This window comes from Abramis brama (genome assembly GCF_963993115.1).
Source record: "Abramis brama genome assembly, chromosome: 25".
Taxonomy (NCBI): Eukaryota; Metazoa; Chordata; class Actinopteri; order Cypriniformes; family Leuciscidae; genus Abramis; species Abramis brama.
Window position 1 is genome coordinate 5,197,726 of NC_139987.1, and position 19,046 is coordinate 5,216,771.

General features: G+C 38.1%; 1 protein-coding gene across 1 annotated transcript; it reads right to left on the minus strand.

The window, feature by feature from the left end:
• Positions 1-662: 662 nt before the first annotated feature.
• On the minus strand, positions 663-7,899 carry LOC311075918 (up-regulator of cell proliferation-like). The gene is made up of 2 exons (XM_084103626.1): positions 7,836-7,899; positions 663-5,370 (listed from the first exon to the last, which is right to left on the minus strand). The coding sequence occupies exon 2, from the start codon at positions 5,360-5,362 to the stop codon at positions 758-760; it is 4,605 nt and encodes a 1,534-aa protein (XP_083959752.1). The 5' UTR covers positions 5,363-5,370; positions 7,836-7,899; the 3' UTR covers positions 663-757.
• Between the last annotated feature and the right edge of the window lie 11,147 nt (positions 7,900-19,046).

The following is a 19,046-nucleotide window of genomic DNA, read 5'->3' on the forward strand; positions in this document are numbered from 1 at the left end:
AGATGCATTACAGACAATATATTATTAACAATAAAAGTTACAGAACAACTCTGATGTCGGTAACATTTATTCAGGTTACACTGATTTCATCAGATTGGCAAATGCTTCAAATATTAATTAAACTGATCCAGATGTCAGCAGTGTTGTGACCTCACTAATACAGACATGCCTGTATATGTCTTAACAGAGTCACAGAACAACACTCTTAACAGAGATACATTCACAACACAAATCAAAATCAAAATCAAATTCACAATCACAAACATAGCTCAGAAAAACACCTCACAGTTACAGTACATGATTAAAAATCAAAGAGTAAGATTTGAAGCTCAATATTTTTCTTTCGAACCTTTGAAAGAAAATCTGTTCTAAAATAAGATGTAATGAATGTCAACAAAACAAAAGAATTCATGCATGTACAGGTAAAATAATGATTTGTCACTGAGAGTATACCACAACATTCGAATTAGTATTACAGGTTTACATATAAAATAGGAATAAAACACTTAGCTTAGTTTAATTATTCTTCATGTTTTCTTATTACAAGGCAAGAGCAAGAGCAAGAGCAAGCAACTTTGTGTATAATGGCACTCATGCATTAGTCAGGATATGCTATGATTAATACTGAAACCAGCAGGGTTTTTTTATTTTATTTGTTGTCATAGTTAATATTCATGGATACTTGGATTTTAAGGTGTGAGTTTTAAGTTTTCTTACCATCATACCAAACTAATTTAAACAGAGGTCAGAGAGGTAGTTAATTGATGTTTAGGCTTTTCTCTGCATCTGCTTTTGTGATTTTTCCCCAGGGTATTTCTGCAGGCTTTGCTTTGTACTCCTGTGCAAACTGCTCATTGAATTCTGCCATCACATATTTCCAGTATGCTGAGGCCTCTATGCTGGGGTCTGGATCGATTCGCCAGTCTGGATAGATTTTGCTGTAATCTTTATATGGATGCCACTGATCGTTGGTGTCTTCGCACTTAAATCTTGTGTTGCTGTGCACTAGTGATGAGCAGATGTCGGTCACTAGTTTCTTAGAATCATTAAATCTGCAGCGGCCGAGACCTTCTGGTCTGTGGATTGAGACAAAGTGTTCAGCGTGAGCGTCTCCTCCAGCCTCACATGGTGCCTGACAGAATGGACACTGTTTCCCACAGCCATTCACTCGTTTGAACAGCAAATCCTGTGGTTTGGTTTTAAGACTACGTATTTTCTTTTGAAAATCTCTTTCTTGGAAACTTGCTTTCAGTGATTTATCCATGTCCATTACAGAACATTGAAGGCATTCAGCAAATGTTTTTGGATTTGCATTGTTCAGTGAACTGATTTTGTCCACTGCGTCCTTGGGAGAAACAAGCCTATTAACAAGTTTATTACAAATGTTCTCAATAAATCCCTTGATGTCATTTATCTTTGGGTCTCGCTCTGCCTCTTCAATGGCCTGTTCAATTTCACTGATGACTTTATTGACAAGGTTCTCCTCCAATGTGAACATTCTGTTCTCTGCTGAAAAGTGCTTTTTGATTTTGTCCAAAATAAAGGCTTTAACAAATGTTTCATATGACGAGATGAAATGCAAATATCTAACAAATTTAGATTCATCGAGAAGTTTTTTCAAGACTGAAATCTGAAATGTTGTCCTTGATCCGAAAATTGCTGAGTTTTCACCAGTCACCATCTTGTCTGCCATTTTCATGCCCAAGTTCTCTGAAATATATCTTTCCAATGCAGGTTTTAGGCAGTTTCTCATGAATTCATCAGCTTTCCTCTGACACTGGTCTCGTTCATAGTAAAGGTCAATGAAGTCAGAGCGGTATGTTTGTTTGAAGTTCTCCAAGGCTGTTCGTGGGTTGTTTTCCTTGATGAATTGATTGTGAATCTCTTGAAATTCTCTGCTTGCAAAGCCGCATATGTGCAGTTTAAGGGACAGCTCAAAATCTCCCTTTAGCTCAAGATCTTCATGAGCCTTAAGTTTCTCATCAATCATGTGAAGAACTTCCCTGATGTATGTGTCATCATAATCATCATTACATTCCCCCTTTGATTTAGCAAATCCCCAACAATCTCTGATAAGGTTGTTTGACATCTCTTGAACCCTGTTGATCTTCTGATTCCAGAATGCAATCTTTTGTTGAAAGCTTTTGTTGACAACAAAGTTTCCATGGCCATGACTGTTTAAATCTTCAACTTTGTCTAAGTTTTGAGCCATTGAACTTCCTCTAGAATGAAGATTTATCATCAGATGATGAAAAACTCTTGTCCTGATATCTTTTTGTTCGAGCCCTGTGCATGCCAGTGTCCTGACAGTCTCCTGCCACATTTTTTCAAATGCTTCATCCAGCATGGAGTCTGACATGTCTGACTTGTTCTCACGACAGTCTTTCAGCAAGTTTAGCACTTTATTCTCCATTGTGTCCATGTATGTCTTTTGGATTCCTTCCAATTTGATCATTCCACTTCGGCGTGAAACAGCTGCATCTAGTTTGAATGTGACAGAATTTGAAAGTTCATTCTTCAAAGACGTGGCAGAGTTTATAAAGTCTTGTCGATAATTTTCCACTAGTTCAACATGACCTTCTCCTTGTTCATAGTATGATTTGATCTTGTCATTAATTTCATTTTGTCCTTTTAAAAGCTTAGCTTCATTTTGCTGTAGTAAATGACAACAAACATCTTCAATGGTGCACTTCTCAGAGTTTTCAAATTTTCCATGGTTTAAGATCTTGGTTTCAGCTTCTAACGCCCATGTGTGCATTTGCTTTCTCAGTGTCCAGTCCCATCTGTTGTACTCTGTGCACAGTTTCATGTATGCATCAGCCACCAGGCTGTTTCTGAAACTGAAGATGAATTTCTCAAATTTCACAGCAGTCCACAAGTCTTTGGTCCATTTAAGAAATTCATTGATGTTATAGGACTCGTAACATCTGAAGATTTCCATTATATGCTTTTTGAGATCATACACAGATTCACTATAGCCAATACTCACGGGTGCCATTGGGGGGTTTCCATGCCACAATCCAGGGATGTAGTGGTCACCCGTCTCAGTGTCATAGTTCATCACATCTGTGAATTTGCTGAATTCCAGTTTGTTCTCCATTTTGGCTGCAGCTTGTGTCATTTCATCCAGTTGTTCCAACAGAAATTTACGGTCTCTCATGTTTGAAACATGAGCCGAGACATCAGCAACATTCTGGTGTACAAACAAACATGTGTGTTTCTTTCCTATCTCCTTCATCCTGAGGAAGGCGTGAACAATGATCTGTAAAATGTCTTTCATCTCTGTTGAATTCTCCATGGCAATGTTGACAATTGTTACATCACTCAGTCCAACAACAAGAGTTGCCAACTCATTGTCATGTTCATGGCTGTTGTGCAGTTGTGCGAGCTCAGGGGATTTCAGTCCTTCAGTGTCAATTATCACTATATAATCACAATTGAGTTCTGCTTGGCGATCATCAGCTACTTTAATAAGCTGCATAAAGGCTCCCCTGGTGCACCTTCCACTGCTTACTGCAAACTGAACTCCAAACATGGTGTTCAACAGCGTTGACTTTCCTGAACTCTGGACCCCCAAAACTGTGACAACCATAATCCTGTTTTTGGACTCCACCAGTGTGTTTAATTCAGAAAACACACTAGAAAGCCATTTCACAGGGATATTTGAAGAATCTCCATCCACTAGGTCAAGTGAAAATCCATCCAATAGTAGTTCAGCACAGAGTCTAGGTAAGTGTTCCAGCTGTTTTCGGTTAGGTGTATCTTCTGGAAGCGAGACTGAAGCCTCGTAAAGCTGGCTCATCTCTCGAATGAAGTGCTCCACTCCTAAAGAACTGTTTGAAATCTTTTTATCAAGCTCAGCAATTTCTGCCTTGTTTCCACAAACATCTTGACATTTCTGTTTGTACTGTTCTCTGAGTTTAGGCAGTACTTCATGTGATCGATTCTCTAGAGCGATTCTCAAACATTTTAAGAAGTAGGCCCTTTCTGGTGTTGATATTGCACTGATGAAGCAGCTCATAGTGGCAGACATGTTTTTGCTACGTTGCTCTTTTCTGAGTTCATCTTTCTGCATCTCAAGGTCCTTTTTGTACTTCTCAATATTCTTATCCCCTACTTTCTTTAGTCGGCATTCCTCCTTCTCTAACTTGGCCAATTTCATCAAGATCTCTCCTTGCAAGGGCAGCTCCTCCTTCTTGAACTGCACTATATCCATTATTTTTGATGTGATTTCATCTGAACTTTTTTTTGCACACTGACATTCTTCACCATCCTCGTCCACCAAGATTCCCAGATTTCGTGCAATCTCAGCTAAACGAACAACTGAGGTTTTGTGATTGTTGTTATTAATTGCATCTTGTAACTTGCTCTGAATTTTGTCAACAAAGTCTGCATCATTTTGCTTGGCTTTAAAGATGAAATTGCTTTTCTTCAGCTTGAGCTTGTTGACTGTAGCTTTTATGCTGTTGTTGTTGGAGTCCCCCACAAAAAATAGCTGAGGCGTAGGTTTCTGACTGAGCACTGAAATGAACTGTGTATCTAAAAACTGGGATTCAAAGAACACAAACACAGCAGTTGAAGCCTCACAAAGAAAAGAGTACTGTGTTTCAAAGTCCTGGATGTCACCTCTCAAGTTTGCAATGGCTATTGGCTCAGGAAAGACGTCAGTGTTTTTATTTCCACAAGAAAGATACCAGGCCATCTCAACTAAGCCATTTGATATTTTCTTGTTGATGTTTCCACAATCCATGTTGAAGTGCACAAAGGTATCAGTGTATTGCTGTGAATTGCTGAGCAGTTTATTCAGAATTTCTGATTTGGAAATGTTGCACCTGCCAAGTCTCACAAAAGACACTAACGGTAGGTCTGAGAGAACAATCCTTTCTTCCACAAATCCACTTGGATCTGACAGGGAGTGTGGTCTGTATTTTTTCACAATATCTCTCATTCCCCAAAGCATAAGCGTGATCTGATTGTTATCATTGTTTGGAAGCAGCAGAGGAACCGCAAACTGACACATGGACATTTTCATGATCATTTCCTGCTGAAGAAAACTGTCAGAACAAAGAAACACAGCAGTCAAAACGTCTAAAGGGTTTACTGACTGAGGACAGTCTGATTCAGCACTATCCTGATCATCATCCCACTCTGAATCTTTTGACTCATCTGATGGGGAACACTTAACACTCCTCGCTGTCCTTTGTAGCAACATCAGTCTCTTCAAGAACAGCCATGGCAGATCTGAAAGGGACTGGACAGGCACATCTGTCACACTGTTCTTGTTGATCTGCAGCACTGTGTGTAGAGTGAGTTTCTTGCCATAATACTCTGCCAAACCCAAATTTTCCAGGAGTTTCTTCATGATCTTCCCTGTAAATTAGAAGAAAATGAGTTACATTTTAAAATATCTTATTTTGTGTTCAACAGAAGAAAGAAACTCATACAGGTTTTGAACAACTTGAGAGTGAGTAAATGATGACAAAATGTTCAGCCCTTACAGACAAATCACCAAATCATCCTAACTGAGAGCAGGCAGCACATGATAAGAGGTATAGACACAGGATAAATGGGAATATGGGATAGCCAGCATGGTCAAAATAGATCATTGAATTATTGAAGTAAACAGCCAGTAAATATAAAACATAGGCAAATCAAAAGAAATAGGTCAAATGAATACAATAGAAAAGATACAAATGAAATAAATATAAAATGCCTTGATATGCCTTAATATTATTTTAATAGGTTTCTTGAGATTCACATATAATGTTGGTCCAGTTTTTGCACATAAAGCAGTTATATAAAATGAATATTTTCTGCCCTAATTTTGATCTTCTGTCTGAAACGCTCTGTATTAGTTCTGAGTGTCATTTAAGACAGCCACTGTTACGACTGGCTAACTATAACACCACACCACAACAGCAGATGAACCCAGGAGAGGCAGTTTCACGAGTTCACTCTTACATCAATTAAACAGAGTAAAGATTCTGCGTATTTGGCGTGCTGTCCGGGGGAGGATATTTTGCCCGAACCCAGTGTTGTAAGAGTATTTAGGACTAGAAGTGAGGAGATGGGGTGTTGGAGGGATGCTGTTAATCTGTCAACAAACGGAGGTAAGTTTGCAGTATATATATATATACACCTCTTACCTCGTTGATTGGAGTGTGGTCCACTTGTGTCTAATTAGGTTTGATTGTCTGAATTTGCTCCACATGTGTTTATTTAGGTTTAACTTTGTTAATAAAACATAATTTATTACAGAACTGAAGTACAAATGAGGTGAGTATCACAAGGTAGGCAAGTATGTAGATAAGCAAGTAGGCATGCAGAACACACAGGCTGTGTCCCAATTCAAAGGGAATGCCATCGAAGGCCATGGGTCAGACTGAGCTTTTTCCATGCATACGAGAATTTGAGATGCAAAGACACTGTCCATGTTCGTCTGTCCATTGTGTGAGGAGGATTCCAGCGGTTAACTAAAAAAATGTTTTGCCGATGTGAGAGCGGCTAACAGTAAATATCTTTGTTGAATGGAAAAGGTAAGGTCCCTAAAATCGTTTAAAAAAAATGGTGTGGGGTCAAACAAATGTCAGTGTCCAACAGATATGATAAGTCCTGTGAGAGCTGGGCCCAAAAAGGTGAGAGAGAGGGACACTCCCAAAAGAAGTGCAAGTACGTGCCTAGAGATCCTTGAGAACACAGATTACACTTGGGAGAGGAGGATAGATTCATATAGAAACGTTTCATAGGAGTCAAGTAAACCCTATGTAGTAATTTCCAGTGTATCATTTGATGATTGGGGTTCTTTGAAGACAGTTAAACATCCTCCTTACCTGATCCGAAAATAAAACATGCACATATTCATTAAGATCCTTGGCCTAAACAGTTAGATAAGGGTTTGAATGAATGCTCAAGAAGATACCGATAAATAACCGAAACAGAAGAGGGAGATCTCTTAGAAGGAAGGATTAATTTGCGCAGTGGGTGAATAGGTAAATGGGAGTCCCAAAGCACCCCATATGCCCGAAGGGCCGATCTTATTCGCAAATACATTTTAAAAGATGTACCTTGTAAATTACAGACTGAGCATTTGGGCGATACCTGAGGGACAGACCAAGCGGGCTCCGCCGCATCTGGAGACCTGGGGGGCTGGGTGGTAACCTAACCCTAACCCATGCAGAGAGAGGCCATATCCTTAACTTCAAGACCCACAAGACTGTGTTTGAGGTATTATCATATTTAGTCAACCTTGTCCTAGTTTTGTTTAGTAAAGTTTTAGTCAACTAAATGTCTGAGCATTTTAGTCTAGTTTTAGTTAATGAAAACTAAGCCACATTTTAATCATGCTGCATATGGTTAAATTGATAATCCTGATTATTTTGTTCAAAATTATAATAAATTATAATAAATAGAAATTTATTTTTACATTTCATTAGAATTATTATGGTTTCACCTATAAGCAGAAAAATCAAGAGAATGTCAGTCCATATGAATGGTTTATTTTACCATCTAACCACCATCTCATCTAATTTCCTGATTTATTATAGATTTATTATATCAGTGGTTTTCAATTCTGGTCCACCTGGGGACCCACCTCTCTGCTTGTTTTGTATGTCTCTAATAACTGACACAGTCAGTTCAGTTTACTGAGCTGTAATGATGATCTGAATCAGGTGTTAAATAAGGGTAAAATACAACATGTGCAGAGCGTTGGGTCCCCAGGAGGACCAGGATTGAAATCCACTGATCTATACAAAGATTGTAGAACAACAACAAAAACAACAACAACAAATTAAACTAATAGTACTAATAGACAGAAAGATAGTACTAGTACTTACTCTGCACAGGGAATGCTTCTCTGAGGTCTGCAGGTGGCTGCACTTTTCTCTTTGATTTTCTATGAAATATACGTTTAAACAAGAACATGTTGTAATCATCCAGGTAGAAGCTGCAACTTGGTGGTGGTTGAAGAGATTCCCCCTTCTGTAAAGCGCTTCGAGTACCCAGAAAAGCACTATATAAATGTAAAGAATTATTATTATTATTATTATTTTGTCTTTTAGAATAAAAGACAAATCTAGACTTTCATTATTACAGACAATTATCAAAATATAAGAACATGTAGCATAATGTAATAGCTGCACAATGTAAGAAGTGTTACATTATTATTGTAATAAAATGTTCATATTGTAATAATCTTCTCAAAACGTAATAAAATCTTGAGCTCACAATGTAATAATTTTTACATTATGAGAAATGTATTATATTATAAACTCACCAGAAACATTTCATAGTTTCATAATTGTATTAGTACTCCCTTTAACCAGTGTGGATTGGAGAGATCCTTACCAGGGTTTTTTTCAATATGGCAAGTGTAGTACGAGAAAAAATAATATTCTTGACAAGTGTTATGGTAATATTAAGGACGCTTATGTAGCCAAGACCAGACCCCCCTTGTTAATTCAGACCACAATGCTGTTCACTTGCTCCCTACTTACCGGTCAGTTTTTAAGTCCGGCAAACCAACATCTGAGGTTGTAAATGTGTGGTGCAGTGACAGTGGAGAGGAGAGGAGCTGAAAGGATGTTTTCTTTGCACTGGGACAAAGTCTTTTTCTTTGCACTGGGGCATTTCTTTTTATCAGAATGCAAATATAGATATGGTAACTGAATCAATTATGAAATATATTTCCTTTTGTGTGGATTCAATCATACTTCATAGAGTCGTGAGGATGTATCTGAACAACAAACCGTAAATAAAACGGGGAAGTAAAGACTGCATAAAAAGGAAAAAATCAGCCTACAAGTCTGGGAACATTGTGGGACTTAGGTCAGCACAAAAGGAACTTAACCAGCAACTGAGGTCAGCACAGACACAATATAAAGAATGGGCTGAACAACCTGTTGAATCTGTCAAAATCAGATACAAAAGGACTGTGGAACTCAGTTCGGGGAATGACTAACATGACCCCAAAAAGGAAATCAATGTTCGCCTGCAATGAATTTGATAGGGAAAATAACTGAACAATTTTTATATGAGATTTGAGACTGATACGTTTAATGAATGCTGTGAAATATTAAGCAAAGTAATCTAAATATTTGTAATGACAACTGTTCTTTTAAAGTCATTTGCTGAGGAACTCACCCCAGCCTGACATAGCCTTTTTCAGCTTTCTGTTGATTGCATATACAGTGGGGAGAACAAGTATTTGATACACTGCTGATTTTGCAGGTTTTCCTACTTACAAAGCATGTAGAGGTCTGTAATTTTTATCATAGGTACTCTTCAACTGTGAGAGACGGAATCTACAACAAAAATCCAGAAAATCACATTGTATGATTTTTAAATAATTAATTTGCATTTTATTGCATGACATAAGTATTTGATCACCTACCAACCAGTAAGAACCTGTTAGTTTCACAGACCTGTTAGTTTTTCTTTAAGAAACCTTCCTGTTCTCCACTCATTACCTGTATTAACTCTACCTGTTTGAACTCGTTACCTGTATAAAAGACACCTGTCCACACACTCAATCAAACAGACTCCAACCTCTCCACAATGGCCAAGACCAGAGAGCTGTGTTAGGACATCAGGGATAAAATTGTAGACCTGCACAAGGCTGGGATGGGCTACAGGACAATAGGCAAGCAGCTTGGTGAGAAGGCAACAACTGTTGGCGCAATTATTAGAAAATGGAAGAAGTTCAAGATGATGGTCAATCTTCCTCGGTCTGGGGCACCATGCAAGATCTCACCTCGTGGGGCATCAATGATCATGAAGAAGGTGAGGGATCAGCCCAGAACTACACGGCAGGACCTGGTCAATGACCTGAAGAGAACTGGGACCACAGTCTCAAAGAATACCATTAGTAACACACTACACCGTCATGGATTAAAATCCTGCAGCGCACGCAAGGTCCCCCTGCTCAAGCCAGCGCATGTCCAGGCGAAACACACAGCCAGGGCAACTAAGGAGTGGCTCCGTAAGAAGCATCTCAAGGTCCTGGAGTGGCCTAGCCAGTCTCCAGACCTGAACCCAATAGAAAATCTTTGGAGGGAGCTGAAAGTCCGTATTGCCCAGCGACAGCCCCGAAACCTGAAGGATCTGGAGAAGGTCTGTATAGAGGAGTGGGCCAAAATCCCTGCTGCAGTGTGTGCAAACCTGGTCAAGAACTACAGGAAACAAATGATCTCTGTAATTGCAAACAAAGGTTTCTGTACCAAATATTAAGTTCTGCTTTTCTGATGTCATGCAATAAAATGCAAATTAATTACTTAAAAATCATACAATGTGATTTTCTGGATTTTTGTTCTAGATTCCGTCACTCACAGTTGAAGAGTACCTATGATAAAAAATGACAGACTTCTACATGATTTGTAAGTGGGAAAACCTGCAAAAGCGGCAGTGTATCAAATACTTGTTCTCCCCACTGTAGTACCAGAGCTTTGGAAAAAATCTATCATAATTCCAACTCCAAAAAATTCATATCCGCTGGATAATAATGACTGCAGGGCCTGACATCTAATGCCATGAAATCAGTGGAAAAACTTATTATAGAAGACTTGCGAAGGCAAGTGGAGCCATCCTTAGATCATTATCAGTTTGCGTACAAGAGTAACCGCGGTACTAATGATGAAATCTCTACACTAATGCACCATGTTTTGAAACATCTGGAAAGTCCGGTTGCCTATGCTAGGCTGCTTTTTATCGATTTTAGTTCTGCGTTTAACACGATTCAACCACATACTCTGCTGGAGAAACTAGTTCTACCAGAAAGACTCGGGAGAATAAATACTGTGACAATTATACATTTATTAACAGCCCAGCAAGCAATAAAGTTCTTTGGCGTAGGCCCCGTCCGTAGCTCGCAGTCTGAGGGTCTGGACTCTGCATATCCTGCCTGAAGACAAAGGCAGGGGCGCAGCCGACCCCCTGTGAGGTATGGGAAGGGACCATCCTGGTGGTGGTGGGGAGGATGGAGGGATGGAGGGATGGATCCGTCTTGGAGGTGGTGGGGAGGATGGAGGTGAATGGAAGCGTCAGCATCTGCGAATTCAAACATGTGTAAGTACCAATCTTTTATAGCACGAGTATTAGAATGTGATTGGATAGATGAGAAGGTAAAATGACATAACAATTGAGTCTTCCCAGCAGAACTTATGCTAAAGCTTTCATTTCATTTAAAGGTTAATCCTTCTTTGATACATTGGTATTATTCTTTTTTGACAAATGGGACGCAACAAGTAAAAATGAACTCAGTGCTGTCTGATGTTACAGTGAGCAGCACGGGGTCCCCACAAGAATGTGTTAGTTCGCCATTTCTATTTACTTTTTACACAAATGACTGTATTAGTAATCAACCAAATCAAATGTATTTAAATTTCCGGACGATACAGTAATTATGAACCTGTTAACAAAGGATTCCAGCATTGATGAGTACAAAGCAGCTGTGGAAAGGCTTGTCGGCTGGTGTGATGTCCATCACCCCCTGATCAATGTCAAGAAAACTGAAGAAGTTATTATAGATGCCAGATCAGTGGGCGATAGGAGCTCTGTTGTGATACATGGACAGGATATTAAACAGGAGGCTTTCTACAAATATTTGGGAGTCCACATCGACAGTGAGCTCAAAAAGTTTTTGACTACATTTTTTAAGAAGATTAACATTATATGGAAAGTAGCAATATTATGCATTTTTTTTACAGAGCCACGATAGAGTCTGTCTTACGCTACGGAATCATCATTTGGTTTGGGTCAACGGTGTCAACGGTGAAAATGAAAGCTCAAATAAGTAGCTTGGTCAGGGTAGCAGGAAAAATTATGGGAATACAGACACTCAATTCCTTACAAGATCATTTTGAGATGTCTATGATACAGCATGCCAATAAGATTTTATCGGAAACATGCGTTGTGTTCAGAGTATGTGTGATGAACTCTGGTAGGAGATACTGTACAGGGTCCCGCTATGCAAGCATAATCACTACAAACATCCGTTTGTTCTATTGTCGACAAAACTGATTAATAAGCAACTCCAGTAAGGTGGTGATATAACTGCATGTACCTCTACGGATTAGAGGTAATATAAATACAGGAGTTGCATGCTTTTTAGGGAATTTATGAACTAATAGTGTTTATGTTTTGATTTTCTTTATTTAATAATGTTTTTATTTAGTTTAGGGAAGAATGCTTAATGTGGAGTGAATATTAATGTTTGAATGATGGATGTTTCTGGTGGGTTGATGTTGCAGCAGTTCTCTCATCTAAGACACATTTCTCCTACAGGAGAAAATAAAAAAGTACCTTGACCTACCTTGACTTCTACTTCTACTTCTCACATACTGTATACATTTTTAAAAATTAAGCGTAGTGTCAGTTCTGGCATGTCACGTTAGTCAACTCGCATCAGCTGACTCTCAGCTGATCCACGTCTACCTATAGGAATACGACACCTATCATAAGCTCCTCAGTATTATCAGTACTATGACGCTATCGCGTTTATTTAAGGAGCCAATTAAAAGCCAATTATCCGGTTGCATTGGAAAAATGCTCGTTCTTGATTCTATCCGATTATTGCAACATGAAGTGTTAAAGTAGCACATGCTTGTGGCTAAAGCTAATCTATATTATCGGTAACATACTTTCACCGTTCACCACAGAGATCTGTTATTCAACACTAACAACATCGTAGCTTGATGGTCCTGTGAAGGAGTGTGGAATCATGGGAGTCATCATCTTCACCTCCAAAACCAATGGAATTCAGTACGACGGGAGCAGAAATCATTTTCAGGAATGAGGAAGCATACTGTACTTCATTGCTTAGCTGCACACGGCATATGACTCCCCTGACCAGACTACACTAGTCTTAATACTAGTCCTATTGTTATATAACATGCTTGTTGTATCAGATTTTGTTGTCGCTAGTCAGAGCCATTGCAGTATGTTTCCCCTGCCAAACTACAATAGGTTTAGCAATAGTTCTGTGATATACAATATGCTTGTTGTATCAGATATAGCTGCTGCTAGGGGTGTAAGCTTCCCCCAACAGATCCCATACACTGGCTACAGCAACACGCTTGTTACAATGTGTCCTTGCTTGCTCCAGCTTGGGGTGATGCTTCCCACATTATATTGGATCTGTAGTGCTCAACATATGTGACTAACATCAGGATGTAATAACCATTCTATCAGCATCAGTCGTGTTGGTAGTGTGTAAAAATAAAGGCATCCAGAATTTCGCTGTCAGTTTGTGTTTGGGGATATTGGCATATGGTTTTGTTTCGGGGGGTTATCACTGCTCTCCCTGCTCTTAGCCATACTAGGCTGCATGAATGCGCAGAGAGTTCTTGCCCAGAACAGAACCATAACGCCAATCCAAACTGAATGCTAATAGTCAATCGTATTTGACGATAGTGGTCCTGACAGAAATTTACTGTAATGGAATACTAATATTTTTTATGTTTTAAAAGCTACTACAATTATGAAAAAAAATATGTTTTTGGTGAGTTTATAATGTACTGAATTTCTCATAATGTAAAAACTGTTATTACATTATGAGCTCAAGATTTTATTACATTTTGATAAAATACTACATTTTGTGCAGTTTTTAAATTATGTGCAGTTATTACATTATGAGTTGCTACAACATAGTATACGTCTCTGTAAAAATATATTGTTTTGTTAACAAAGACATTCTTAGGGAAAAAGTATTGAAGTATTGATGCACTCTTGATTAATTGATTTATCTCAGTGGTTCTAAACCCTCTTCCTGGAGCCTATTTGTAAATGTAAGGATATACTTCTAAAATACAACATACTAAAACAACAACAAAAAAAATATAAAAAGCAGCTCATCTTAAATCCATTCTTCATGTTTATTATTTAGCCTGGTCTAATTTAAATTTCATCAGTGAATCTTGAAAAATTACGTCTCATTCAAATCAGTCCATAATTCTTTCCCCAAATCACACACTGCCATTTCTCCACTGATTGTTTACAGAATATCCAAACACTGAATATCACAAGCAGACATGAATATAAATCAGTAATACATCTGAAAAGAAACAGATACTTACCCTGAATTGGAAATGTTTCTCTGATGCCTGAAGGGTATGAGGAGGACCAGCCGGAGCCCCTCTCTCTTATATCTCCATCTCTGGACTGTACCAAACAACAGAGGGGAGGGTGGTATGATCTTAGTTTCAAAAAAGAGATTACATTAGGTCCCCATAATGTCCCCATAAGGCCCTATTGTAGTGAAGGATTAATGTGCAATACTTGCTATTTCCGTAAAATGAACAATAACAGTATTTTGAAGACTTTCCACTTTCAGTTTCATTTTTACTTTCAGTTTTATTTTTCCTTTCAGTTTCATTTTTTCCTTTCAGTCATGTGATTTGCAGGAACTTGCAGAGTTCAGAGTGACAATGCAGATCTGGAAAGCTGTCCAATTTCCCATCATCCTCTACTTTGATCTTCAGTTGGGCTGCGTTTCCCGAAACCTTCTTAACGCTACGTCGTTCTTAAGTTACACCTTTAGCTGTACCTTATCGTTAATATGTGTTTCCCGAAACGTTCTTATTTAAGTATACCTTCTGTAAGTCATACATTCGGAAGGTTGGTCTGGACCACTCTTTACCTTATCACTGTTGCAGGTCTATACGAATATAATTCTGAAGTTTTAATACACCCAGACCGGGTTCAGTTAGGCTAATTCAAGTGTTTTCATGCAAAGAATAAAATTATCATTACACTGATTTTTGTTAGAATTTTAATTATATTATTATATATATATTATATTATTCGTGTTAGTCGTGATTTGCAGGAACTTGCTAAATTAAGAGTGACAATGCAGATCTGGAGAGCTGTCCAATTTCCCATTATCCTCTACTTTGATCTTCGGTTGGCCAGTTCTGCCAAACTATTAAAATAACTTTAAGCATTGGGACAGAGGGCTGTATAAAGCTGTTAGGTATGAATTCAAGAGATCTGTCTGGCTAAATGAAAATGAAAACACAATTTAAAAAAAGGAGAAGAAGCAAATAAGAAGATTGTCAAAACATGGTAATAGATACATTTTTGTTAATGTCGCCATTTATGTCACACTCACAGAATGCAATATATTCTAGCTTATTTACAATGTTGTGCTTTTCTGTGACCGCCACAACTGTAATGGCAGAAACCTAAAGCTTAACTTTTACTGGATACCATTCACACACAATAAAAAAGAAAGAAAGAAAGAAAGAAAGAAAGAAAGAAAGAAAGAAAGAAAGAAAGAAAGAAAGAAAAAAAATAGTTTGAGGCTAACCATTTAGCTTACATCCAGAAGCAATACAATCACAACTGAACTGGCCATAATGCAGCCAGTAAATAAATATAAAGCGTTCTGCACTTTTCTACAGAGGAAGTCCTGGTAATTCTGTAAGACTTCATAATCTACTGTCAGCCTCACAGCTAACATGTGGTTTCATTTTTATTTGCAAGGGGGCCCAGAATCTCTTTTTAAAGTAGGCCTATATTCAGACACTAATTAAAATCATTTCTAAGTGATTTCTGTGGGTTTTTTTTTTTTTGACATACAATAAATATTGTATTTACCTCCTTTAGAAACAAACACTGCTAATGGGTATTAACAATTAAATTGTAAAGCATCTGCATGAAAACAAACCTGGAAAGAGATGTGAGGTTTTGGGGAGAAAAAGGGCCAGTGTCCCGCCGGCGGGTTACTTCGGGGTTAAGGGGTTAAATCTCTTGACAAACTAAAAGACGTAAATTACATTTGTATGTATTCTAAATAAATAACACGGGTTGTACTGAATGTCAGCTTGCTTATTTTGCTAAAGATAAGGATTTATTCAGTCTACATCTCATGTAAACTAGAAACTCTGCTTCTAACCACAGCTCGAGAGCTGTCGTTCCAACCACACAAGTTTGCGATGCTGTTTGCGAACGTTCGTTGGAACGATGGTTTCGGGAAACACCAAATCGTTGAACTATGCTGATAACGACGGAACTTGTGACCATAGTTGGCTAACGATGCTTTCAGGAAACACACCCCAGACCAGTTATATTTGTGAATCAACATCACAAAAGTAAAAGTGCATTGATGTATATTTTTGACCAGAGTACAAAAACAATTCATAAAACTAAATTGACTCAAACATGTAATCAGTTAATAAGTAACTGTAATCTGATTATTGGCATTTTAAAATGTAATATAATCTAATTACAAGTACAGATTTTTGTAATCTGACCACATAATCCATATTACATATAATTTGTTACTACACATTATTCATTGATATGGGCCTACACATATTCCAAATAATATTTTTTATCTACAATGCGAAAGGAGTTCAAAATAATATGAACAGAAGAAACTACAAATCATCACATTTATTCAAGTTAATGAAATAACATGAAATAAGGTGTTTATATAGCGCTTTACTACTTCTGTACACCCAACGCGCTTTACAAGTCTCCCCTCAACCACCACTAGCGTGCAGCATCCACTTGGATAAAGTTACGGCAGCCACAGAACAATGGCGCCAGTGCACTCACCACACACCAGCTATAGGTGGAGAGAGAGAGAGAGAGAGAGAGAGAGAGAGAGAGAGAGAGAGAGAGAGAGAGAGAGAGAGAGAGAGAGAGAGAGAGAGAGAGAGAGAGAGAGAGAGAGAGAGAGAGAGAGAGAGAGAGAGAGAGAGAGAGAGAGAGAGAGAGAGAGAGAGGATTGAAATCACCTTTATTTACAACATAGGTAAAAACAGTCTGTGTTACCACTAACAATCTGCATTACAAAAATCTCAATTACAAAAAACGCACAAAAAAATAAAATAAACAAATAAATAAAAGATAAAAAAAAAAAAAAAAAAAAAAAGACAACAAAATGACTTAAAAAGTCAACATTAAATCATCATTTTCATTAACTGTGCATAACACTCCATTTATGGCCCAAGTATTCACAAACACTGGTAAGCACCCAACCAATTTATTGTATGCATATTCTATCCTAAGCCTTGATGCTACCAAACCCTTAAACATAATCAAAGGATCTAAAGTATCTTTGCCAAGCATCTTATTTTTCCTTGTTTTCCAAATAGTGAGTTTGGCAGTTCCAAACACAAAATTTAGTAAAACCAAAACATGTTTACAACTAGCGAAATACTTTGGCCCAAAAATAAACAATTGAGGAGATAAATCTTCACCTAAAGATGATACCCATTGAGATAAAAAGGAGAATAAATTACCCAACCGTACACATTGCACAAAGAGATGAAAGATAGTTTCGTTTTCAGAACAAAATAAACAACCTACCTCTACATTTGGATTGAGGTGCACCACATGTCTGTTCGTAGCTATTGCACTGTGTACAATCCTCCATTGTAAATCACCAGTCCGTTTATCAATGGGGCGTTTATACAGTGACCGCCAGCTACCTTTGGGGGAGATATCTACTCCAAAAAAACCAGTCCATTTTAGATGACTCTCACTCAGGATCTCCGAACTGATGCTTAAAATGTGTCCAAGTTTTACACATCCAACAGCTATCAGCATTGATGACAAATTAACAGAGCACAGGTGTCTAGAAGGTAAAAAGGGATTCTGGAACAATGGCTCTTCCATCAGCCAAAAACTCGCATGTATTCCAGCAGGTCTTGAGACAGAGAAAACTTTCCATGCTTTCTGTAGAAGGGAGTCAAATCTGTGAGAGTTGATTCATTCAGGTTCAATAAAAGCGTTCAGGTTCAGAAGCGACCAAGTTATTGGCAACTAGAACTCTCCCCCTATAGGATAGCTGGGGTAGCAACCAGTTCCATCTAGACAATCGGGTGCACACTCTCTCCAAAACTCCCTCCCAATTTTTCTTCTGAAACTCTTCCGATCCCAAAAACACACCAAGTAATTTCAGCCCTTTTCTATTCCATTTTAAACTACCTGGTAGTTGTGGGAGATTTTCTAAATTTCTTTGACCTGACCAGAAAGCTTCTGTCTTGTCCCAATTTACTTTAGCTGATGATGCCCCTTCATACAGCTCAAGTGCTCTAGACAAAGCTTTTATATCATTATTATCATTGACAAAGACTGTAACATCATCAGCGTAAGCAGTAATTGTAGTTCTTAAATGTTGAGGCATTGTAGGTATTGATAAACCATTTAGAGTTTTTCTTATATTGGAAAGTAAGGGCTCAATAGCAATACTATACAATTGTCCTGATAGAGGGCAACCTTGCCTGATTCCCCTTGAAACCACAATAGGCCGACTTAGGCCACCCCCCACCTTGACCATACAAGAAGCTCCAGTGTACAACAAACGTATCCATTTGATAAAATCCTGACCAAACCCGAATGCAGCAAGTAGATTAAAAAGATAGTTATGATCAACACGATCAAACGCCTTTTCTTGGTCTAAAGCAGTCAATCCAACCTCTGCATTAAACATTTTACAGATATCCAAGGTATCCCTCACTAAAAAAAGATTATCCATTATAGATCTTTTCGGAATGCAATAGGTTTGGTCTTGATGAATTATCAAATGTAAAAACTTCTTAAGCCTATTGGACAGACATTTAGACAAGATTTTATACTCTGTTGTTAATAAAGCAACAGGTCTCCAGTTCTTTAACAGAGTCAAGTCTCCCTTTTTAGGCAATAGGGACAATACAGCACGTTGACATGTAGCAGGTAAATTGCCATCTTTATAACTTTCACAGAAAACTTCATAAAGGTCCATTCCAATATACTCCCAAAAATGTTTATAAAATTCAGAAGTCAACCCATCAATTCCAGGAGAACGTCCGGATTTCAACTGTCCAACAGCAATAGTGAGTTCTTGAAAAGTAATTTGTGTGTCCAAAGCAGTCTTAGAAACAGAGTCTATTTGAGGAAGTTCATGCAAAAGATGCGCTGCACAACTAGAGTTACAATGATCAGCTTTGTATAGAGAAGAATAAAAACCAACAGCATGACGACGCATTTCTATAATGTCATTTGTAATCTTCCCATCTGGAAGACGTAAACATGTCATCTGCTTAGACTGTGCCACTGAACGC